A 26,049-nucleotide genomic window follows, 5' to 3' on the forward strand; every position below is an offset into this window, starting at 1 on the left:
TGTCGTGTGTTTTAATTTGATTGTTTTTATTACCTTGTTGATCACTGTACAGCACTTTGTAACTTTTGTTTGGAAAAGTGCTTTATAAATCAAATGTACTTACTTAGGTACTCTCGCCGAGTCTGATAGGCATACTTTATGAAAACAACAACCACACACCTCAGAGTTACAGTTGGAATGGAAGACCATTTCCTGCCATTAAGTGTTACTTGAGATTAGATTGTACTGTGCATGATGATGTGAGCGCACAAGCACCAAAACAAACACAAACACGCAGATGTTTACTCAAATACATGATGTGCACATGAAACATGACCACACATGGTCATATATAGGACACACACACACACACACATTCCACAAATGTATTTAAGATTAAATAACTTGTCACACGTACACAGCATATTCAATGTATATATTTAAAAAAACAAGTCTAAATTGAAAATGGATAAATTGCGATAATCAACATGAACCATGGTGGAATTTGAGACTCCATAATGTATTGAATTGTAATCTAATCCCATTGAGGTCAACCCAATAACCAGTCCTAATGTGACTGATTTGTGACTAGAGCAGGTTTTCCAATGATCCATGGATCGGTGGTTCGAATCCCGGCGCCTCCTGTCTACATGTCGAAGTGTCCTTGGGCAAGACACTGAACCCCAAATTGGCTTCCGCTGCAATCGGTGTATGAATGGGTGAATGTAATGCACAATCTATGTAAAGCGCCTTGGATAAAGGCGCTATATAAATGCACCATTTACCATACCGATCATGCACCCACCCCTCCACACAACTAGGCAGCTAGCACACCTCATAATGTGTCTGTCAAGAATGTGTCTCCTGCTGAGAAGGGAATTAAGGGAGACAGAAACAGAGAGACGGGTGGGAGGAAGTCTAAAAGTAGAAAAGGTAATGACATCTTTCCTAAAAACCCTTTTCCCATGATGCACCAGTATGGGAACTAGACGCTTGAAGAGGTACAACAGTGAACAAAAACCTTGTCTCACCTTCCTACTCTTTCTTCCCATCATTCCTGCTCTGCCCCTCCTCCTCCTCCTCTATATTCTGACATCCTTATCAGTTCACTAATCTTAAATCAACCTGGCTTCTAATAGTCTAGAGACCACTTGATCCTGTCTTTCTCTTTTTTTTCTGATGAGCTCTGATTCTCCCCCCCCCCTCCTGTGATCTCAGAGGTTTCTGGGGAGGCGTGACAGTACTGTCAATCCTGGCTAAGGCTTCACTAAGCTGCCATTAGCTGCTGCTCTGCCTCTACTGGGGAAACACTCTTTTATAGCTACAAAAGGAAAGAGAAAGGATGAGGGAGAGAAAAGACAGAAAGATTTCCTTTTGGGAAAAAGGATACGTAGCCATGAAAGGCAAGGAACACGGTGAGAGAGAGAGAGAGACAGACAGACAGAGAGAGAGAGAGAGAGAGAGAGAGAGAGAGATAGAGAGAGACAGAGAGGGGGAGAGATGTGGAAAATAGTGGTAGAGGGCATTTGTGTGCTTTCTGTGGAGATAATATTTGTCGAAGAAAGTGAGTGTGTGCCTGTGTGTTCGCGCACGTGTGTGTGTGTGTGTGTGTGTGTGTGCGCGCGCACGTGTGTGCATGCGCGCGTGTGTGTGTGCGTGTGCCTGCCGCACATCTACGTTTGGGTGCGTATGTTTTTTATGCAAGTGTGTGTGCGAATAAACATGAAAGGAATGACATTGAGCTCGGGTGGCACAGAGGTAAAACAAACTGGCCTACACTGCACACCTCAGCAGTGGCCCTTGCCTTGCATAAACTCTGCATCAGAATACTGTGTATCACCGTTAGCTCCAGGTCACCCCATACACACCATGAGGACACCATGCAGTCTCATCAACACAATGGCGCCGGTCAGAACCTGGACGATATATACACAGTACACTCGACACCTCTCCCCTGGCTCCCTGTCCTCCCATCCCAGGGCTGCCCAAACCGCTCCATGCCGAAGGCCGACCTCCCAAGGAGACAGTGGTCAGCTCAACAGATTCAGGCCTGCATGCCTTCATGAATAAGGCAGCAGCCCCAAGGCCCAAGGTGGAAACCTTGTATGTCCAAAACTGTATAATTTTATTGAAAAAAAAGAAAATATTTATATATTTAAAATATTTAAAATAGTGAAAAGGACAATCTGAAAGCTCGTTGTGAGCTTGTAGAGCAGCTATTGTCATTACTTTTGTGCTACATTCTTGTATGATGATGTAGGACATTAATTTACAAAAAACATGCAATCATGGAGATACAAGGTTTCTGTTCGACGGCGACGACACATCATCATTGACCCTGAAGCCTGCCCTGCAGAAGTCACTGGAAGGGTGCCACGCCGGGATGCTACGTGCGGTACTAAAACATCATCATCCAGGACCAGCACATTGCCAATCTGTATGGGGCTGGCTATATACCCAGGGTGAGTGAAAAGGATACCGTAGTGGCCAGCTGAATGGAGCATGCCATCGACACCGGGAGCTCCTATAACCAGCAAACTTATGGACTAAGTATGGCAGTGGTTCTCAACCTTTTCAGCCCGTCAAAATACTCATATTTGAACTGACAGACATTTGGAATTGTAGGCATTATACTGTATTTAGTTTGACTCGGTTCCACAGATAAATACTTATACTTTTTAAAGGTCTTTCTTAAAAGCCTTTCAATTGTCACTTCACTGTCATCTGGGGACCGCTTCAAAATCATGTGGGGACCCCCGACCCATAGGTTGAGAAGCACTGGACTATATGGGTATGAGCCAGCCAACACACAAGCATCGATTACAAGGGCATCCCGCACCCGTCTACATGGATGCAGGGATAAGCGGCTCAGAGCCTCTGCCTGATGACCAAAAAGCCTAATATCTCCCCTGACTGGCCAAGGGGGAATTCCCCTTTAGAATAGTGGATAGGATGTACGGAGGGTGAGATGACTGGAGACACTAATGGTGGGCTCATTTGATCTGAAGACCACCTAGAGAGAGATTGAAGACGAGGAGGAGGATTAGTCGCCCTTCACACAGCAGACCAGGAGGCAACTTGGCTTGAGTACACTTAGGGTGCGTTCAGAAACGTGCAACGGGAATGTGCTCCGTTTGTCTTTAGTGCACTGGCCGGTGATGTCATAGAGCGTGCATGTCATAGAGCGTGTGGCTTATTTACGAACGGCCAGTTAAAACAACACACCTTCCTGTAACATTGAAAGGTAATTCATATAGTGCTCGAGACACCACAGTGACGCGCGCACACACTGGACAACCACCACTTCGGAGTAGGGTCGGTCAGTGCAGGCACTCAGCACACCCGGGGAACGACAATGTTGCATGCACATGAGTGCACTGAATTACACGAACGACAAGAGGGCACACCAGTTCACTCAGTGAACAAGTAAACCAACGCAGAGGCACAGGTTAAATTCCTGCCAACGGTACACCTCCGGTTTTGCCGGGCACTCCTAAGAACACAAAAAGATCTTGTGTTGCACAAAACAGAACCGATGCACATCGATAAGCTAATTCTACCTTGTCTAAGAATATCTGTGGCACAATTTTTGATTTGTCACTTGTATAAGTTAGTGACAATTAAAATCTTCTTGATTCTTGACTATTGTGAGAAACCGCTTGTATAAATTTGGCCCATTTGTGTAAAACCACACTTCTCGATAATTCGATTAATCAAAAAGGTAATCGATAGAATTACTAGAAAACTATGTTTAATTGCAGCCCTATAAAAGGAGGTAGAAGGAAGCGATATGGAGGGAGTGAGGGAGAGACTGTGAGTCAGATTAATACAGAATATATATACAGAATGCATGACTGTCTGGCAAAAATCTCGTATCTCAAACTTTTCATGTTTTTCCCCAATAAACGAATGGCCTATATCATACAAGAGTGACAATTGACTATCTACAATCTGTAGATCGGCTACTTTCACTATTTTGAAATGTTTAAAGATAATGAAATAGGACAGGTTTTGAACATGCAAGGTTTCCACCCGATAACATTTAACATTAATAATATTTAACTTGATGAGGCGCTCGCAGCTCATCTGACAGCCGAACCGTGAGAGGTCACATGCACACGCACGCACGGTAGCGATAATGCTAAGTAATTGTCTGCAGCTGCAAACGTCTATAATTGCTGGGGAGAGAGAGAGAGAGAGACACGCACACAGATAAGTGCAGAGAGTGAGATACTGTGTATTAACAACCATCTTGTCTTGACAGTGATCTGATGTACGAACAGCTTTCTATAATTGACTACACACAACTATCGGAGTGTGTGTGTGTGTGTGTGCGTGTGTGTGTGTGTGTGTGTGTGTGTGTGTGTGTGTGTGTGTGTGTGTGTGTGTGTGTGTGTGTGTGTGTGTGTGTGTGTGTGTGTGTGTGTGTGTGCGTGCGTGCACATGTGTGTTTAAACACAACAGAATGATCCACCATTTTTTACCTCACAACTCTTGTTTAAATTAAACTACGTAAGACCATAACAGCATATTAAATATAACACAAATTATTTAATAATACTATCAAATATTACACAGAACACAAAAATCTGACAAACAAATATGATGAATTCATATTTTGTGCTTGTAAATCAAAATAGCATGTTTGAGGCTAGATTACAGATTACAGAATACTTCAAGTCGGAGTCACTCAGGGATCTGTATACTAGCAGGCTCAGGTCTTTTCCCCTCTACACTATGGTTCCATGTGGTTACAATATATGGTTTCCATCCATGTCAACACTCCACGCTCTATAGACAAATCCACGGAGGGGGTGCCCTGGGCTCAGCCATAGCTGAGGCGTACCATTAACCGTTTCCATCCGTAGAACGTAGCCACACGTCCTAGGGAATACAGAGTATAAGCGGCCATGTCTATCCGGCACCCCAAAGCTTCTATTTTGAAGGAATCCCGGCACTGATTGTGTTAAGCGCAGCTTGACACCTCAATATTGATTGCCTACACCTGGCATGGATTTGTCTATATACAGCCAAAATACATTTGGTAAGATGTTTCTCATAAAGTGTCAAGCAGAGAAGCTTTTGTTGCCATTCCATTGCTTCAGGCATTTCAATTGCACAGTAATTCACAACAATAGACCTCCATTTCAGCCCACAAACAACCGATTCACAACAATGCAATCAACCAAACAACAAAGCAACCCACTGTTCCAGTCGCACTGATCAGACACATTATTTTCCTTTGCATTACAGAAGGAGCGCACACACGCAATGACGTTTTGAGCAACAAACTGTTCCAGCGATTTCCATAAACACTGCCGATTTTCCAAACTTAGACAATCCTTATTCCACGGATTCATATTATAGGGCACGGATGTCTATCGGGCATTTCTGATCTGTTCATTCCATAAAAACATATACACGCAGAATCACTCAGAGCTGGCATGTGGATTTGTGGACTTTCAAGGACCACCATAACTCTGAGAGTGTACAAATTAAACCCAATGACTGCCATGGTCCATTTGGACACTCTCGCAGTTGGACAGGGTCCAATTGGAACCCTGCTATAGATTCCTATAGGGTTAAGATCGGACGGTTAAGAGAGAATCGTTACGGAAAGGGGAATCAATGTATATACTGTTGTAGGGTTCAGGTGGTTAATCAATGTATATACTGTTGTAGGGTTTAGGTGGTTAATCAAACATCACATTTGATGTGAAATAGAGTGATCATTTTCCCAGAACACGTCTTCTATACTCTTGAGTTCTTGTGCATTTCTCTCTCATCATATCGATCCATACAAGACCTCAACTATTTGCCCTTGAAGTTCTATAAAGATCTAGAAGGGGCATTTCCCAAAACAAAACACCATCTACAGTCGACACAGTCTGCCTCGCACGCATGCATTTGTCTTGAACGTTAATGAGAGTGTTTTACACACAGAGCGATAATTTGATCACACCCCGATTAAGGCAATACCCTGATTAAATAGAAATGGTAAACATCTCACCTTATCATCTTCATCATCGTAAGCCAGGGTAGCTTGTTTTAATTGGGTTATTCAACAACACAACACAATTAAAACAGCTGCGTTTCTGCAATTGCTTTTACTAAACACAGACAAAGTTAACCATTTCTAAACCCTATACTTCTCTCTACACCAAAATGCTTCGCTGGAAATATTTATATATATATATATATATATATATATATATATATATATATATATAGAGAGAGAGAGAGAGAGAGAGAGAGAGAGAGAGAGAGAGATAAGAGATTTCTGCCCGACAGCAACGATACAGTAAAATCTGGCTCAGTGAAAAAAAGACTCCTAAACCATCACTACAGCATTTTACGGAGATTTACAGTGGCAATGAGCTCCTTTTACTTTATATGGTGGTTAAAAGGACTCCAGCTTATTAGGAGTTCAAATGAAAATAGAACATTACAAGCAAAATAACTGCAGTAAGAAAATATATATACAAATCTCCATCTCAGAGAATCAATTCCACCGAATGCATGAAACTCAAACACGGTTCGGATTATGGGTAAAAAATGTTCTGTTATGTCTGAGAGGGCTGCAGTTCTCTCACTGAGCCGCATTATTTCTGTCTGCTTTGTATACAACTAGCACCGTACATCATCTTTATCAGAGACAGAAGGGGAGAGAGAGAGGCTGAGCGAGGAAGCGATAGAGCCCTATGGAGAGAGAGAGTGTGTGTGTGTGTGTGTGTGTGAGAGAGAGAGAGCGAGAGAGACAGGAGACACAGAGGCAGGCGCGGTGGGAGCGCCACGCAGGGAGATTGATGGGTGTTTGTTAAATCACGCAGTGCAGGCCAGGCGGGAGGTGTTAATTCAGGGCTAAAAGTGGGGAGCCGCTCGGTATGAGGACAAACGAGCCGCTCTCGTGATTAAAAACTATTTGTCTTAGTGGCCGACCGCAGGCGCACTCCATCAACACCTGTTGTGGTGCGTGCGTGCGTGCGTGCGTGCGTTGCTTGTGAGCAGTGGTGGAAAGTAACTATAGGTGCCTATATTCCAATACCGATAGGGTTTACGCAAAGACCCGCCCTGCAGCACTGTTTAATGCAATTTATTTGTGTTTATAAGTATTTTTGAAATACTGATGACAAAGGTGTAAAGTCAACAGTATGTGTATCCATACCATAACATAGCCTAAGCAAGCAGCACGCTAGCAGACAATACACTAGTTCTTTCTTTCAATCATTAAGGGACCAAGAAGTCGCGAAGGGTGTCAGACAACTCAGCCCATGCTTCTTATTTGTGCATATTGTTCTTATTGCGTATTGTCTTCTTTCTTGGTCCCGCCTTATCGCTGCTTTCAGCTATTACCCGATCAAATAGGCACTAAGAAGAAGGAATGAAATCAATAAAAACATTGGAATGATCTAGCGGGGGAGTTTCTGGAGAGTGCAGTTGAGGCAGCGATTCCTAAACAGTGGAACATTAGAAAACATCTATTTTGCTTCAGAGGACACAACATCCATAACAGATTTACCAATACCAACATGTTGTAACTCCTACTTGGAGTCGGGACTCAGGACTCACATTAGCCCCACATGGTGGAACCTCTCACTCCCATAGAGTTATAAAGGAGCTCACTGCTCTATAATGTAGCAGCCTCTCTGCAGGGAGAGCTTCCATAGGGCTGGCCTGGCGTTAGCCTCCACCACGCTGACTGCATCAGCATGTGTCGCACCGAACACAGCTTGTTCGCGCTGCCGTGATATTATGCTAAAGAACCGCAGCGTGACAAATAGCCCCCGGTGTCCTCGTCTCGATACGAGACACACTGAAGCAGCCATAGCCTGTAAGCCAGCGTCCGTCCAGACTCCAGGCAGCCCCATATGGAAGCTGTCACTCCGCTATTGTACAAAACTACAGTATATATATGCTTTTATCTATGATTTTCATCCGTTTTTAAATCTAAATGTTCCATCCACGATTCCATGGGACAAAAGCGATATAAACGGCTTCTTCATTGGGTGAATTTAGCTTTGTTGTTGTCTGCTCTCTGCTGAGTGCTGACTGCACGCAATGATCTACACAGGCTTCTTGGTGCACCGTTGTATCCGGTCCGACTGGCTGAAACACGTCCTGTGAGAAACGTTCCGGGGTGAAAAAACAGACTGACGTGCGCATGTAATGAAATATCGCGAGTCGGCTCGTGATTTCGATACACTGTATCGAAGGTCAATTTCGATTCGATTTCGATACGTATCGAGAATCGGGACAGCCTACACTAGCTTAAGCTCGTCACATGAAACTCTATACCGTCATATGCATACATCTTTCACACGAATTATCAAACATTAGAAAGTAGCGGGCGTACTATGTATATCAGATTGTGAAATTAATATTAATAATAAAATGATTGAAAGAAAGAACTAGTGTATTGTCTGCTAGCGTGCTGCTTGCTTATGTTATGGATATACATACTGTTGACTTTGTCATCAGTCATACAACAAAAAAATACACACTCAAATAAATGACATTAAACAGTGCTGTAGGGCGGGATACTAGATACTCAAGAGGTACTGATACTTTACTGGAGTATTTCTAACTATACTTTTACACCACTACATCTCACAGATAAATATTGTACTTTTTACTACACTAAAATTAATTGAAAACTGTAGTTACTAGTTACTTTGTAGATTTAGATTCACAACTTAATTCTTTTGCATAGTCAACAAGTCAAAAGTGTGCGTGCGTGCGACCGTGCATGTTTGTGTGGCCTACTTTGTTTTAGTATTCTAAAGTGAGATAGTTAAAATATGCTTTGCACTTTTTTTAATTGATCATCAACATTAAATACCTAGATACAGAGCAACACATTAACATTGTTTGACTTCACATTTACAAAGACATCATGTTCTGTGAATTCAAAGTGAGTGATAACAATCTCACAGTGCAGACAATGTTGACCACGTAAGCCATGAATACAAAATGCAAAGGGTTATTATTTTATGGAAGAAAAAGAAAATGGATAAACAAGAATTCTGACGGACAGCAACAATCGGTCTTTTACATGTATAACGATATGCAGATCGTTTCAATTCATAGAATGAAAGATGGAGGAGGAATTGATATAATCCATTGTGTTGCACTGCATGTGATCTTTGCATGCTTGGGTTTCTGTGTGTGTGTGTGTGTGTGTGTGTGTGTGTGATAATGTATGGAGGACAAATAGCATGTGTGTTTGTTGGGGTGTAGAGGTGAAATAAACAATATTGTCTTTGTGTGTGTTGACATGGCTGCTGTATGCTCTCAGACAGCCCACTGGGAGACACACACACACACACACACACACACACACACACACACACACACACACTTCAGGTTCCCTGTTGGGCTCCAAGTGATGAAAAACATGCACATCTGAAGCATATTGATATCCACACGCTAGCATGTCGCTTATTTTATGAACACGCACGCACGCTATACTTAAGCTTTAAGCTGCAATTTGTCATCATTTGTATACCGACTGCTTCTCAAACCTATTCAAGTCAGGGACCCCGTAATGATACTGGTCCACTTAATTACAAAACACCTACATCTGTCTAATAAGAATCGTGCAAGGATGCTGTTCTTAGACTTTCAGCTTTCAATACAATACAGTCTGATATTCTAGTGTCAAAGATGGTATAGTTGGAACTTAATCCATACTTAATTCACTGGTATGCTTATTTTCTTACAGAGTACAGAGTCAGAGCGTGAAACAAAACCCTATCCTCAGCATTAGCTACCAATGTTGGTACAGCTCAGCTGTACGTTTCACCCTTTATACTGATAGCTGTCATACTGAGGAATGTCTGTCTGGATGACACACCAGACCAATACAATTATTGCTAAATGGCAATAAAACTAAAGCTATGTTGTTCACTCCACGAGCCATTTCAGCTCCAGTGACCATCTCGATGGAACTCCCATCGAGTGGGTGGAGCGCTACAAATACCTTGGCTTTTGGTTGGATAAACACCGTAATTTCAAATTTCATATTGATTCCTTGCGCAAAAAGCTTAAATTCACTCTGGGTTTCTTCTACAGATTGAAGGCTTGTTTTGCTTGTTCAGCTCGTAAAAAACTGGTCATTGGTCTCTTTCTGTCCCAATTGGATTATGGTATGCCTGCTCCTCCACCTTGGACAAATTGGATCCCTTGTACGATGCTGCATTGAGATTCATAACTAACTCACCTTTCAGAACACATCACTGCACGTTGTATGCTGCAGTCGGTTGGTTGTCATTGGCATCTCGCAGGCTGCAGCATTGGCATATTTTCATTTATAAAGCCATTCTGGGTGACCTGCTGTCTTACATTTCATCCAAATTCGACTTGGTCCAAAATGGTCTCAACCTCAGGTCAAATGCTTGGCTGCGGTGTGTATAGTACCAGCATTCAAATCCGAGGGGGGTAAAAAATGTCTGGCCTTCTTTGGCCCTTGGATCTACAGTCCAGACAAAAAATGTCAAAAGGATCATCTTAGATGTACAGTCCGGTGCAAGTAGACGGATTATTCTTTTGTTCTTCACTTCTGTTATTATGAGTGTTCTTCAACTACGGTAAAATGCTGCAACAACTGAACATTTCTTTGTTCAAAGATTGTTGGACAACCAATTCAGAGACTTATACATCCACGTATGATGACATCCTCCTAAAGTTAGCAAGGAATATCACCTCAAACACTAGCCATGTGTTGTTTGAAGAATATAGGTTGCTACCTTCAGAAAGGAGATATGGTGTACCAGCATACAATGACCCATGATGCGTAAATAAATAATATTAATATTAAACTAGAACTGCACTCTGCCGAGTGCATACTTGCTTGTTGCACACTAGTAGGCCATAAATGGCCTACTAGTGCGCAAGCAGAGCGCGCAAGTACTTTCGACCGCTGGAAACTATCACATCTCAGTATCTCTGTGAAGGAACGTTTGAAATGTATAATCATTACGTGTAACTATTTGCTACCTAACTACTTTTTTACAGAAAAATGAATCATTGATATGTGATGAAAAAAAAGGTATATAAACTGGTATATAAACTAAAATATATTATACAGTATAATTATTTTATTACTTATTGTAAATTGTCAATTGTTTTAAATGTATTTCATTTTGTACTATAGTGATATTAATACTAAATCATGATCAGAGTTATATGTGTCTCTAACTTCAATTTCTGTAATAATACTTTCAAATTTGTTGAAATATACATGATCTAAAATACTTCCGAAATCTGTAGTTGGATTTGTATCTCAGTGATGACGTAAGAGAAATGGTCATCTGTGTAATCTGGTCCCACCAGATACCACATTACGTCATCGTTGAGAGCTGGGACCAGAGTACACGGTGTGTATATGTATGACTAGCTCTCAGTGATGACGTAAGAGATATGGTCATCTGTGTAGTCTGGTCCCAGCAGACCAGGCACAGATTTACAAATTACAAATCACATTACAACTACATACAGAGTATGTAGTTGTAATTTGATTAGCAGTATACTGTGGTTACTTGGTTCCAAAAAGTGAAGCCAAGTTTTTTTCAACCGTAGGTTTGTGCCTGGTTTGCTGGGACCAGTTACAACATTACGTCATCGTTGTGAACTGGGACCAGAGTACATGGTGTGTATATGACGTAATGTTGTAACTTGTAACTAGTCCCAGCAAACCAGGCACAGACTGTATGTAGTTGTTCTAGTTACAACTACATACAGAGTATGTAGTTGTAATTTGATTAGCAGTATACTGTGGTTACTTGGTTCCAAAAAGTGAAGACAAGTTTTCTTCAACGGTAAATCTGTGCCTGGTTTGCTGGGACTAGTTACAACATTACGTCATCCTTGAGAGAGTACATGGTGTGTATATGACGTAATGTTGTAACTTGTAACTTGTAACTTGTAACATTACGTCATATACACACCATGTACTCTCTCAAGGATGACGTAATGTTGTAACTAGTCCCAGCAAACCAGGCACAGATTTACCGTTGAAGAAAACTTGGCTTCACTTCGAAGAGACCAAGCGAAACGATTACTTGCGCGCTCTGCTTGCGCAAGTAATTAATGAATACATTTCGGTGCTCTAAAGCAGAGGTTCCCAACCACTGGTACTATAGTACCACTAGTGGTACTTGAGCCCCCCGCTAATGGTACGCAGAGGAGTCAAAAAAAGTGTAATGAAATATTTATATTACTACAGCTGATTAGTGATTAGACATGACTTTTGTCAGAGCAGCAGCATTATTGGCTTAGGAATGGAACAAAAGGGGCAGGTATACGCTCCTGTATTTTATCATCAGTTATTATGGTGGTACACGGAGAGCCAAATATGTTCTGAGGTGGTACATGAAAGAATGACAAACAAGAAAGGAGAGGATGATGCAACCAGCAGGAAAAACAAGAGGAGAAAAGCAGAACAGATAGAGCGGGAGAGGCCGAGTTGTGTTTGATGTGATTGATTCAATCCGTTGTGACGGAAGGACAGATGCATGGAGAGAATAGAATCAGAGACGCGGGCCGCACGCACAAACACACTCGCAAAACATTTTTGTATCGCTGCATATTAACAAGAACATTTCTCGAAGAGAAAACCAGCACTCACAGAACTCTCGTTTTAAGGCACTTTTAATTATTATTTTAATCACTTGACGTAGTATGCCGCAGAGCAGCAGTACAGTGTTAAGTTACTTTCCCGACCGGGCACCCGGTAAAGATGCTCAAAGTGTTTAAAAGCAACTGGAGTCGTGCGAGCTATTACCCTGATAAAGTGTCACTGTACATTAGCTTGTGAGTCCCAAGTGTTGTCATCGCAAAATGGATGGAATACATGGAACCGTGTGTGTGTGTGTGTGCACGTGTGTCTGTTTGTTCATATAGCCAGGAGGCAGATTCAGGCACATCTGTGTGTGTGTGTGTTTATGCATGCATGTACTGTACGTGCACGTCTCATACAGAATATACCTGTGTGTGTGTATGTGTGCGTGCGTGCGTGCGTGTGTGGAAGTTAGAGCATCTCATCTGAGCAAACATGACCTCAACCAGCCACTGTAGCTACGTACCTGACCTTTAACCCCACCTGCCGCTGTCTGTCTGTCTGTCTGTCTCCCATTTCCTGTAGTCTCCCTCTTTCTTTCTTTCTTTCTTTCTTTCTTTCTTCCTTCCCGTCAGTGAAACAAGAAGTGATGACCTCATAAATGACATACATGTCATAGGCCTACAGTGCTTTTGTATCTGCGGCGAATGCACACGAAGGAAGACAGTTGACTGGCATAGAATGGTAGGCTGCTGCTGCTATATTATTGTCACAACATGAAGTTATAGCATGAGGTCGACCTAAATGGCGTTATATGAACCCCCTTTTAGACAAATAATCGATCCGATTGCATCTGTAACGGCGCATCACCAGGCTGTGAGCTGGCTGTCTGCCAGACTGCCACGCACCCCCCACCGCGATGGCATTGGCTGCACTGCGCTGCGCTGTTTGGTTTGGTTTATATCGAGTGACGTTCGAACATTGCAAACGTGTGATATAACTGTATGCGCTGTCGGGGAGAGCTCTTCCTTCCCCGTCACCCCGGGAGTGTGATCAGCTTCTCTGCTGCGTTGCTCTGCACATGTCAGCAGCCTGCGTGGCTGCCAGGGATATTTGCCTGTCCCATTGGCCAGAGGCAGCCAATCACGTCAGCTCAGCTTTCATCAGTCAGGTTTCACATGACAAAAAAGGTATAGTCGATGAACATGCATGTTTTTGTCGACTAAATCAACACTGGGCTGCTCTACCGGCTGAGCCACTAGCGTACTCAAGTAAATGTACTCAGTATACTGTGCAGCACTGCACAGGGACTCCATAACTTTGTCTTTTTTTAAACGTGGCCGTCACTTATAGCTGGTGATAAGTTTAAGTTTATGGAGGTCCAATAAAGTGTTCTCAACCTCACAGAGGATGGGTTCTCTTCATATCCTATAACCCAGAAGCCCTGTCCTCTTCTGTCATTATATCAACACCCAGACAGCCCCATTGTAAACCTCTCTGTCCTTGTTAAGGAACCCAATTAAAAGAAAAAACTCAAATAATAATAGCCCCTGATTGGCCATTGTGCACCCTGCAGATTTCCAATTAGCTCCGGAGAGAGCGAGCGGGTCGCCGGCGTCCGCGCGAGAAACTTAACGAACTTAACGAAGCAGACGGCTAATTTTGTTTTTAGTGGCAATCCTACAGGCCAGGGGAAGCTCTTTGTTTGGGCTCAAGTGGGTTTTTATGGCTCTTTAACAGCGCTGACGCTCCGGTTTAATTAATTTGAGGACTTTTAGTGGGTCTATTGTGATGGATTCTCTGTGAGAGAGGAGCGTGTGGAGTGTATCTGCTTCTCTTCTGATTCTCTGTGAGAGAGGAGCGTGTGGAGTGTATCTGCTTCTCTTCTAGCCGTACTCATGAATGAAAAGGTCTAAATACTGTAAAACATGCAGCACGGCGTTATGCTAATGTGCGCTGTTGACGCGGAGCGCATCATAGTCTGCGTCGGGGTTCTGCCTGTTCTGCCCAAGTTATAAAAGGAGATTCACTTGAAATACTTTGCCATTCTGGACAAACGGACGTACATACAGTACAGGCCTATATACATATAGTGTGCACACACACACACGCGCACGCACGTGCGCACACACACACACACACACACACACGCACGCACGCACGCAGCACACACACACACACACACAACGTGTAGGACATTGACCTTGGGAGACGAAAGACAAAGGCGACCCCTTAAAGTGACTTTAAGTGGAGGTGGCGGTAAACTGGATTAATTATGATAAATGTGTGCGATTACTAAGAATTATTCCAGCAGCCACTGCAGCTAATAGCATAATTAGCAACAATAATCAAGGACTTGTGATGTTAAAATAAGTGGAGTTGCGGACAATTAAGAAATGTCTGGATCTAATAATGGAGAACTTGTGCTGTGAAATACCGAGCGTGAATTTAACTGGGAGAGCGTACAAATGTAACCCAATGGGCCCGTTAAGGGTCCATTTGGTTGCATTTGTACATCCTCCCAGTTATGAATGGTTAAATTCACGCAGAGGATTTTACTGTGCGTCAGGAGAGACGCGGGACAATCGCTGACATTAGCATTCAACGTTTCTCGTATATTAATACATCTAAATGAGCCTTTGCCAACGCTGGGGTAATTAAATCTGCACTTTATCAAAAGAGCGTAAGAAGAATTACTAAAAATTAACATTCACGTTTCACGTTTTCGTGACTAAATTGTCTGGCTAATTAATAAAAAATGAGTGAAAATGAATTGCAGAGCTTAAGTATAGGCTTGTTTTGAGTCTGACCTTGCAGTGTGTCTGTAAATGAACGTCAGCACTGTGACATTAGATTAAGAAGTTAATTATTGATATTAAAGTTGCCTCGTACTCATTTGTTAAAATAAGTAAATCATTCAATATTTCAATGAATCATTTTCAGGTCTGGATACCAATATCATCCAGTGAGGGGCACGAACGTCTGAATTGGAACTTGAAAATTTATTTTCTTTATTTTTCTGGAAGGCAGTATAGATTAATGTAGGCTAGTAGCAATGACCTTGAGGGAACAACACTGAGACTCATTCACGCCATACTACCTTAGCTGTACTAGGGTTGGGATCCTGTAGGATTTTAACCATTCAGGTTCCTTAACGATTTCCTCCTCTGAATCATGACAGTTTTCTGAAAAACCCTATGTTTCCATGTCAGTGGTTAATTCTCAAACAATTTCATGTCAAGGACCCCCAAGATTATTATGTAATTGGCCACCGACCGCCATCTGAAAATATGCTGTACCAGGGACCTCCCAGAAGGAAAGATTTGAGTTAAAAACGTTCGCTCTGAAAGAATATGTATTCAAAGATTTGCGCCACATTTTCACGATTTGTTAAAAATAACAGACCTACAAGCTCGTAGCACGGCTCTCGGTGCCGCGCTATGAGCTTGTAGATCTGCTATTTTTCAATAGCTAAAGTATAACATAATGCTATATAAACAACAAAAGGGGTTACCGCCCAAAATGGGTTAAGAGTCAGATTCTTAACGGTTCCCTTTCACGATTTTGGCACAAATTCAATCGTAAACACCGTGCGTATGCATATTATTTTAGTGGTACCCTCTGGGTTACTTTAGGGGGTTCCAAATGAACGGTGTGCATCATATACCTTCTTTCTGGGGTTCTAAATGTTGTTTGGCTGGTTCTAAACACTTAACAGTCCAACTCTGAGAGAGTGTACAAAGGGAACCAAATGGACCCTGTCAGGTTCCATTTAGTCTCGCGTAGCCAGACAACTATTCCACAATCTCCGAATGCTATATAGAGTCTGGGACTACAACCCCCATGAGCTGAGTAACAGAATGCTATATAGAGTCTGGGACTACAGCCCTCATGAGCTGAGTAACAGAATGCTATATAGAGTCTGGGACTACAGCCCCCATGAGCTGAGTAACAGAATGCTATATAGAGTCTGGGACTACAGCCCCCATGAGCTGAGTAACAGAATGCTATATAGAGTCTGGGACTACAGCCCCCATGAGCTGAGTAACGGAAGCTGCCATTTACGTTCACAGAAATATATATTTTTATTTCCGTTTCTGCTAAGCAACAAGCTATATATGCTTAGATGTTTCCTATTTATACTAGGATAAATGTGCGCGACTGTAAAGACGAAATGGAAGTGGCGAGGAGGCTCCATTTCCGCTTTATAGTTTACTCATGACAGCTCTTCCGTTGGCCCAGACTGTATGATGAAGCGTTTGGAAATCGCGGAGGCAACAGGTCTGGTAACACGAGACTAGGTTCCATTTGGTTCCATTTGTACACCCTCAGAGTTATGGTGGTCCTTGATGATACAAAGTTTGAGAACCAACCGGTATTGTAATTGTATAAGCAGTTAGCAGACATGAAGTCCACATGCAGTACCAGCTCTGACAGTGTGATCAAACCGCTTCCGGAAAACGGTTCCAAATGTGATGGAACTGATTCCAGTTCCGGATGACCGGGTCCCGACCCTAGTATGTACACTGCCTCTACTAACCAATGTACGCTGAGCTAGCAGTGAAACCTGCACACACACACACACACACACACACACACACACACACACACACACACAGAGTGTGACTCATCTTTAGTCAAATTGCATCAGTGTTTAAAAAGACGCTGGCCTTGCGAGAGTGAAGGGGGGAGAGAGAGAGAGAGAGCGATGGAGGAGTATATACTTCAAAGACAGACGTCCCTCTTCTCCGAGGTCAACTCCTATTCCAACGCTGCACTTTTAAATACTTTATGAGAGAGGAGCGTAATTAAAAACGATACGGGAGCGCCCGCGTTCAACTCTCATATATTATAAGCCAGCAGAGAGGCGGCCGTCAGATTTTAAACAACTTCCAACCGGTCCGTCCTTGGTCCAATGTCAGCCGCACCTTGGTCAAAACACTCTCTATTAACAATAGGAGCATTTATTTAACAGTTTGACCGTGTGTGTTATGTCTATATCAGCGCCACATGGGGTGTATAGCAGTGGTTCCCAAAGTGGGGTCCGTGGGGACCGGAGACCCTCAGGGGTCCTTGAGGGTGTTCCAGGGGTCCCCAGCTATGATAGTTTGGAACCAAATGGACCGTTATATGGGTCTGTAACTCTGAGAATGTACAAATTAGTTTCATTTCATTTGTACACTCTCAGAGTTAAATTATCATAGATTTTAAATCTACAAATTGGGTGTCCCAGAGATAGAAGTGCCATTAAATGGGGGTCCGCAGACTAATCCATGTCAAACCTTGAAATGAAACAGGTTGAGAATCTCTGCTAGAGCCTTCTCTTATGGGGGTCCCTGGCATGTATTTTCAAATGGAGGTCTGCAGGGCTAATTAGTGTCAATTTGGGGGTCCTTGAGATGAAACGTTTTGGGAACCACTGGTACAGTATATAGGGATGAGACCACTGGGTCACAGTGATGCTGAGATATATAGGGATGAGACCACTGGGTCACAGTGATGCTGAGATATATAGGGATGAGACCACTGGGTCACAGTGATGCTGAGATATATAGGGATGAGACCACTGGGTCACAGTGATGCTGTGACCCAGTGGCAAAGATATGAGTTAAAAACGTTCACTCTGAAAGAATATATAATATTCAAAGATTTGCGCTATACATTTTCACGATTTTTCAAAAATTTCAGATCTACAAGCTCATAGCGCGTCACCCCAACGGCAACTAGCCGATCTACATTGACATGGTGTGAGCTTGTAGATCGGCTTTTTAAAAGTGTAGGGATGAGGGGGTATGATCTGGCACGGCGTGTAGAGGGATGAGATAACGTATACCACCCTACAGAATGTTGTTGTTGTTGCAGCAAGACAGGAGGAGGCGAGGGGACGAGAGGAGGAGAAGAAATGAACAACAAGGAAACCCGAGGGAGCAAAAAGGAGAGAGAGAGAGAGAGAGAATGAAAACGACAAAAAAGAAAAACATGGAACTTCCAATTAATTTACAGCTTCCATCCTCCCCAATCAGCCGACGAAACGATAGAAACGAAAGAAAGAAGAATTCCGTGGCAGATCTAATTACCAGCGTCTCTCTCTGTAGACCCAGACCATCTCTCTCTCTCTCTCTCTCTCTCTCTGTTTGTACAGGCTGATGAAGTGAGGGAGAGACTCAGATGGATATCCAGTCTTTTGTTTAATTTATAAATGGATTTTACCCCCTTAATACTTAAATTATCATCACCACATGTCAGAGAGAGAGAGAGAGAGAGAGAGAGAGAGAGAGGTGTAAATGGGTGGTGGGGTGTCAGGGGAGTATGTTTGGAAGGCAAAAGTCTATGACATATGGTGATGGGAGGCTGCGCGTGTGTGCGTGCGTGCATGTATGCGGCGTGCGTGCGTGCGTGCGTTCGTGTGCTTGTGCGCGGTAGGTAAGTGGAAAGAATTCCGATGAGAAATATGTCCTTTTCAGGCTTCTGTACCACCACGGAGCATGTGCTCTGATTTACAATCTGTCTGCTAATTAAATACACAGGAGAGGAGAGGAGAGGAGAGGAGAGGAGAGGAGAGGAGAGGAGAGGAGAGGAGAGGAGAGGAGAGGAGAGAGGGTTGACAGTTCAACTCCATGCATAGTTGTACCTCCTGCTTTCAGTTATTCCTCTCCTCCTGTCTTCCCTCCACTCCTCCATCCATCCCACCATCCTTCCTGCATCCTCAACTGACCTTCTCTCTCTCTCCCTCATTTTTTTTCATTGACCTTTCTCTTGCCTCTGTCTGTCGCTCTCTTCTCTTCTCTTCTCTGACTTCCCAAAGTTCAACCTCCATATTGACCTTTTCCCCTCCTCCCTCGCCCTCTGTGTCCTTACCGCCTCGCCTGTCCGTCCGTCTCTCTGTCTCTCTGTCTCTCTCTCTCTCTCTCTCTCTCTATCTATATATATAGTACTTGATATTAATAATACGTATACTGATCTAGAATCAGTGCAAAGTAAGGCAGCACCAGCAGCAGGCTCTCAGAGACTCAGAACCAAGTATACCCCATTTCTCAAATTTGCAATTACAGTAGCCTACATATATTTTGTAATCCATGACCGTTTTTCCTATTGGAAAGAATGGGTTCTGGCACCGTATAGGCAGTTAGGCCTTAATTTTAAAACATATTAGTTTAGGACCGGACCGCCATGGGATAAAAGTCAATGGATAACCCAACCCAACCCAACCCATACTCTCCCGTTCCTCTCCTCCAATTAGGCCTACCTGGTTCAGGTGTTTCGGAGTGCGAGGAGGAGGAGGCGGACGACGCAGCGTCCTCATTGGCTGTTCCCTGGGACAGGGAGATCCCTCTTCCTGGAGGCAGCTTCATGCCCAGCTGCTCGGCCGTCTCCACGTGGTCGCCCGGGTGGATGTAGTCGAACGCACTGCTGCCCGTCAACTCCACCTGAGACAACAAAGACCCAACGAGAAAGAGAGAGACGGCTTAGTTTAGCAAGGTAACTATACCGTACTTGGTGAAAGGATTAGTCGCACTATCTGGAGTAGAAGACCTAGTCATACTTGAGTCATACTGAGGACCTAGTCCTGATTGGCTGCCACACACGCTGCTGTCATGTATTGGTTACTCAGGTCACATGACCAGGAAACAGGTAACAGGAAGCGGGTAACAGAAATATTTAGAGACACCCAATGTTATGTAACGTAATGTTATGATTGAGACCGGCCGGTTGAGAGGAGCGTTTGTTACTAAATAAAGAAACCAGCGCTTCTTTCCCCTGACAAATATGTGTGATAATTTCTTGATAGTTCGGATAGTTCACTGTATATAGTCTTGATAGTTCGTTCACTGTATATAGTCATTAGTCAAGGATCTGCTCTCAGTTAAACTGCAAGAGACCCCACGTCAAGACTCCCCCTTGAATTGAGCGCCTAGGAGATTTTTGTGGACTATAATTTGGAGTCCCATTGTTTTTTACAGTATGCAGTCTGAAAAGCAAAAAGCTGAATGGAATGTGAATTGTTTTACAAATCAGATGTGGAACACGCTACTTAGCATGAAACCAATCCCACTCCAGTCTGAACAGGGTTGGACCTGCGTTAGTTCTGTAATTGGATCGCATTTTCTTTTCTGTATACACCAAATCCCTTCACTGAACAACTGCTGATCTACAATTATAAAATAAACCTTCCGACTTTTTCTTTTATGTAAAAAAGTAAAATAGTGGAAACAGCTGGTCTCCAAGCTTGCAACGCGCTGTGAGCTTATTTCCACTACCTTTGTGTGGCACTTTTGTATGACGAAGTAGCTAATCAATTTATGAAAAATAATCTAAAAAGTGAAATATGTAGATACAAGGATTCCGCCCGACATCGACAACATATACAGTACATAATGAAAATGTCTCCATTACATGTTAACCAAAGGAGAACAGATAAAGATGAGCTCATATTCCTGAACACATTGCATCACTGCAGCGCCACTGTTCAATAATAAGTCCACTCAAGTAGCAATACCACCATGTACAAATACTCTGTTACAAGTAAAGGTCCTGACTTCAAAATTGTACTTGCGTACGACGACAAAATGTACTTAAAGTACCACCTAAAAATCTGTCTTTACAGTAATCTAAGCTGGCAACGTTTTCAATAGACGTGAAATAAGGTTTAATAGGTTAATGTATGTTTTGTAATGATCTGTAGCTTCAAAGTAACTAAAGAATTCAAATAATTGTAGTGGAGTAAAAAAGTATTATATTTGCCTACGAGATCACGCACACACGCACGCACACACGCACGCACATCCAGACATATCGCTCAGGTGTTAGTGAAAACCCAAGTCCACCCACTCTCTCACCAGAACAATAATATGTGAATTACATCATCTCCCAATTATTTTTTTACTTTGCTTTTCTTGCTTTTGTAAAGCACACTATGTCTCGGGACACAGAGAGACTGATAAAATATAGTGAATAAGGCGATAAGGAAAAACAGTAGAGTTGGGTGGAGAGAGAGAGAGAGAGAGAGAGAGAGAGAGAGAGAAAGTTTCAAAGGTTTAGCCCAAGATAACTATTTCTGACAGCGTTAGAGTTGCCATGAAACACGGGTGTGTTTACACATTTCATTATAACCTTTTACTTCTACATACACTATTTACATATGTGGCAACGACTTCAAACTCGTGTGAAGTGCTCGCATCAGCAACGACTCGAGGGAGTGCAGTGCCATAATGGCTAGGGGTGGGACGATGACTACCTCACGATACAATATCTGTGGCAATTAGGCCCTCCATAGCCTACTACTACTAGTACTATACTAATCAATAGTTATACGAATATATATATATATATATTGTGGTGATATATATCGCGATATAGATATACATCCCACCCCTAATGTATACTCAGACATACAGTATGTAGCAGGGCATATTCACCGGCCTGGAATAGACGACACAAGCTTGCTTTTGTGTCGTGTTACACCGGGGCTCCACCGGGCGCGTTGCGTCTCCGTCGCGTGCGTCAAAAAACGAACCGGGGCCCCGGCGCTAGTGTTAGTGTGCGTGCGTTTGTCTGTCTCTTGGGTTGCACCACGCCCCTGCGCCCCCTTACTAATCCCCCCCCCCCTTACCTTTATTATGGAAATGAAACAAACACGCTTCCTTGTTAAATAAGTACAGAGTTGAACCGTACAGGCTGTCATTAGCAGGATTTCGCAACCTTAATTGAGAGGATGAAGGAGTGGAGAGAGAGTGAAATTTTGGCAGCCCTAATGCATCTAAGCGTGGTGTGTGTGTGTGTGTGTGTGCGTGTCAGATCATGTTTTCTTTTTCTTTTTTGGGGGGTGGGGGTGGGGGGCGTCCACTGGGATGAAGGGATTACATGCAAGTAATCCCTTTAATAGCAAATCCCTTTAAGGAAATTTAGTCCCCTCATAATTTGTCATCTAGAGCAGAAACAACTGATTAAGAAATGAGAGGGATCACTTGCACACACCTGTGTATGCACACGCACGCACACACGCGGACATGCAGACACACACACACACACACACACACACACACGCACACTCACGCACACACACACGCACACACACTCGCACATGGAGCGTGGTGTATCATGGGAGTCGGCGCTCATGTTTACACGTTTTGCTGGTAATTGGATCTGCATTGTTGTGCGTGTGAATAACATGACGACTTCTAATCAGTTAGTAACGACCTGGCAGCCTGCTCCTCTACGCCGTCCTGCCAACCTGCAGGAACAACGTTAACACACAGTGGTGGAAGATGGACTCATAAATAATGTTACTTTGAACTAGAGCCGGGACTTTGACGCGTTAATTTTGATTAATTTATTACATAAAAAGTATTGTGTAAAAAACGCATTTTAATAGCACTTATTTTTGCACCACGGAATGTTTCTCACTCAATGCACCAACCAACGTTCATTGAGTGATGTCAGACAGCAACAAACCCCAGTGCACGCAAACGAATGAATGAATGAAGCCGCTGAGATCGCTTTGCTTGGCCCAGTGGATGGGACATTTTTATTTGATCCACGCTATCCGATGGAAGCGTGGATTAAAAAATGATGATCTTATTTACCTACATTTAACACAATTAACGGCCAATGAAGGGCCCCAGGAGCCCTTGTCAGGGCCTCAAACACAGTCCCACATGGTCCAGTTTCCTCGAAGGGCCCCTGAGAGCAAAGGGCTAATTTGGCTCTGCGTCCACCTGCATGGAATTTCCGACAGATGGACCATTTGACAATGAAAACTTATTTTTTTTAATGCACAGCGAAAGGCTCCGTGATTATCAACGGTAGGGGGACTGATATAGTGGATACAAATATTCTGTGACTGCATGGTACTTAAAAGGTAAGGAAATACGAAAATAGAAAACATGGCAGTGGATCATGTATGTATTTAATATGGCAGTGAATGAGTTGAAATGGTAGTGATTTGTCAGTTTTGTAGCCTAGGGGTCCCACTGGCTCACGGCCCAGCAGCGGTCCCCGACCCACGTGTTGGGAATCGCTGCTGCAGAGACAAAGAGGCAACACTCCATCACACACTGATCTGATGATCTCTAATGCATGAAGGAGACAAGTCTGACACCACACACACACACACACACACACACACACACACACACCATGACAAACATGCGTGCACGCTCGCACGCACACACACACGCACGCACGCACACATCACACACACGCACGCGACAAGCAAAGACAAACAACAACAAACACATATTTACACATTCACATTCACACATTCCTGCCTTCTTCACAAAAACACACCTTTATGGTTGCACACACACACACACACACACACACACACAAGTCCCTCTGTCTGCTCTTTCAGCATGGTTATCATTATTATTTTGAGCGCACGTTGATGTCCTTCGTCTGAGAGGACGAGTTAAATGATAAAACGCGAATGACACCGCTCCCTGCCTTTTAATAAGTCTTATCTACATGCGCACGCACGCACACATGCAAGCACGCACGCACGCACTCAAACAACGTCACAAACTACACAGACCCTTCACTTTCACACGCAAATTGAAAGTGACGCCAGCTTTTGTTTTAGACAGAAGGTCAGAGATGAGAAGATTCCTGTCAAACTTCTCCACTACAATCGCTAATTAAAAGTACAACAAGCGCAGTGTTTTCTGCCTCAGAATGGGCCTTTGGGAGGGGTTGACTACACACGGCAGTAACCATCAACCGTCCGTGTCACGACGTCAATTTGTTTAGTTTTTTCATACCATATTTAATAACGCTTATTTGAAATAGATTATGTAATTTCCTGTAATATTTCCAGTACATTTTCAATGAAAAAAACGAAACAAAAACAAAGATAGGCATGCTGATTAAAGAATTGTCTATTTGTCACATTAACACTATTACGTCACATCGAATCCAAAGCTTGACTGCCAAGCTATTGCGTCATAATGGTCTTTCCAGTGGTTTACGATAGATGGCGCTATTCACCAACGGATGAATGATACTAGGTCGCTAGGAGACAGATACCACCAGAAATTCCGCCTGCCGTTTGCCTCGCCACTATCAAATTTATAAAAATACACTTATTATATTCGATTATTTTCCCAGATTCCCAAAATAAATATACTTTATAGTCAATGTAATCATTCACAGTTGTCCTTAGTTATACACTGATCAGTCAGTACAAGCTAAGGTGAAGGCACTGAACAGTCACTGAGCTGCTGAGGACCTCATCATGTCAGACATGGACTGAAATCATCCACCAAACACACACAGCTGCTGCTCCTTCCTTTGATAGAATTCATGGCTGAGGGGACAATAGTCTGGGTGAAGCACTATAGTAGACCGCGCGCGCACACACACACACACACACACACACACACACACACACACACACACACACACACACACACACACACACACACACACACACACACACACACACACACACACACACACACACACACACACACACACACACACACACACACACACACACACACACACCTCTGTATATTCGTTGTTATGAAGGCCTTTCCTCTCTCTCAACACAGTCAAAACATGTGTGTGTGTGTGTGTGTGTGTGTGTGTGTGTGTGTGTGTGCGCGCGCGCGGTCTACTATAGTGCTACTATAGGTAGCACTATACTACTATAGGTCTACTATAGCGCTACTATAGTGCCTAGTCTACTATAGTGCCTGTCCTCTCTCTCAACACAGTCAAAACATGTGTGTGTGTGTGTGTGTGTGTGTGTGTGTGTGTGTGTGTGTGTGTGTGTGTGTGTGTGTGTGTGTGCGTGCGTGCGTCTCTGTGAGAGACAAAGGGACAGCAGGATTAAAACAACACATTTACATGTGAGGCATTCAGGGTGCATGCGATGGGCGTGCATGTGTGTTTAGGTATCTGTGTGTACGAGGGTATGTGTGAGTGTGCGCGCGTGTGTTGTGCGTGTTGACAGTATCCTCCTCTGCAGCCATGTCTCCACAGAAGGTCACTCAATAGCCTCCTCCCTAACGTCTCTCTCTCTCTCTCACGGCCCATCTTTTACACTCATAATTCCTTCTTTCCTTCCTTCCTTGCCCCCCCCCCTCTCTCTCTCTCCCCCTACACCTCCACTCCTCTCTGATCTCCCCTTTCCACTTATTCTCCCTCCACCCTCAGCTCTATTTTCTGCATTTATGTCTCTCTCTCTCTCTCTCTCTCTCTCTGACCTGCTTGTTCAGGTTCTCTGACATCCACTAATGTGAGAGATGGGAGACAGAAGAGCAACTGGTTAACCGGTGGGGCTCTATATAGGCCTACTCATGTCTCTGTACTGTTATTGTGGGGGAAGGCTGAGCTGAAACTAGAGTAGACTGTACTGTTATTGTGGGGGAAGCATGAGCTGAAACTAGAGTATAGACTGTACTGTTATTGTGGGGGAAGCATGAGCTGAAACTAGAGTAGACTGTACTGTTAGTGTGGGGGAAGCATGAGCTGAAACTAGAGTAGACTGTACTGTTATTGTGGGGGAAGCCTGA

The 26,049-nt window shown here is 43.4% G+C and overlaps 1 protein-coding gene across 1 annotated transcript in view; it reads right to left on the reverse strand.

Moving 5' to 3' along the window:
* Nucleotides 1-26,049, reverse strand: part of npas3 (neuronal PAS domain protein 3) — a gene marked incomplete at its 5' end in the record, with an annotated part of 340,921 nt that overhangs the window by 44,508 nt on the left and 270,364 nt on the right. The window contains one exon of the mRNA XM_080784290.1: nucleotides 19,782-19,962. Coding sequence (XP_080640416.1) covers nucleotides 19,782-19,962 — 181 coding nt within the window. The remainder of the gene's footprint in view (nucleotides 1-19,781; nucleotides 19,963-26,049) is intronic.

Source organism: Protomyctophum bolini (genome assembly GCF_963924005.1).
Source record: "Protomyctophum bolini genome assembly, chromosome: 15".
Taxonomy (NCBI): Eukaryota; Metazoa; Chordata; class Actinopteri; order Myctophiformes; family Myctophidae; genus Protomyctophum; species Protomyctophum bolini.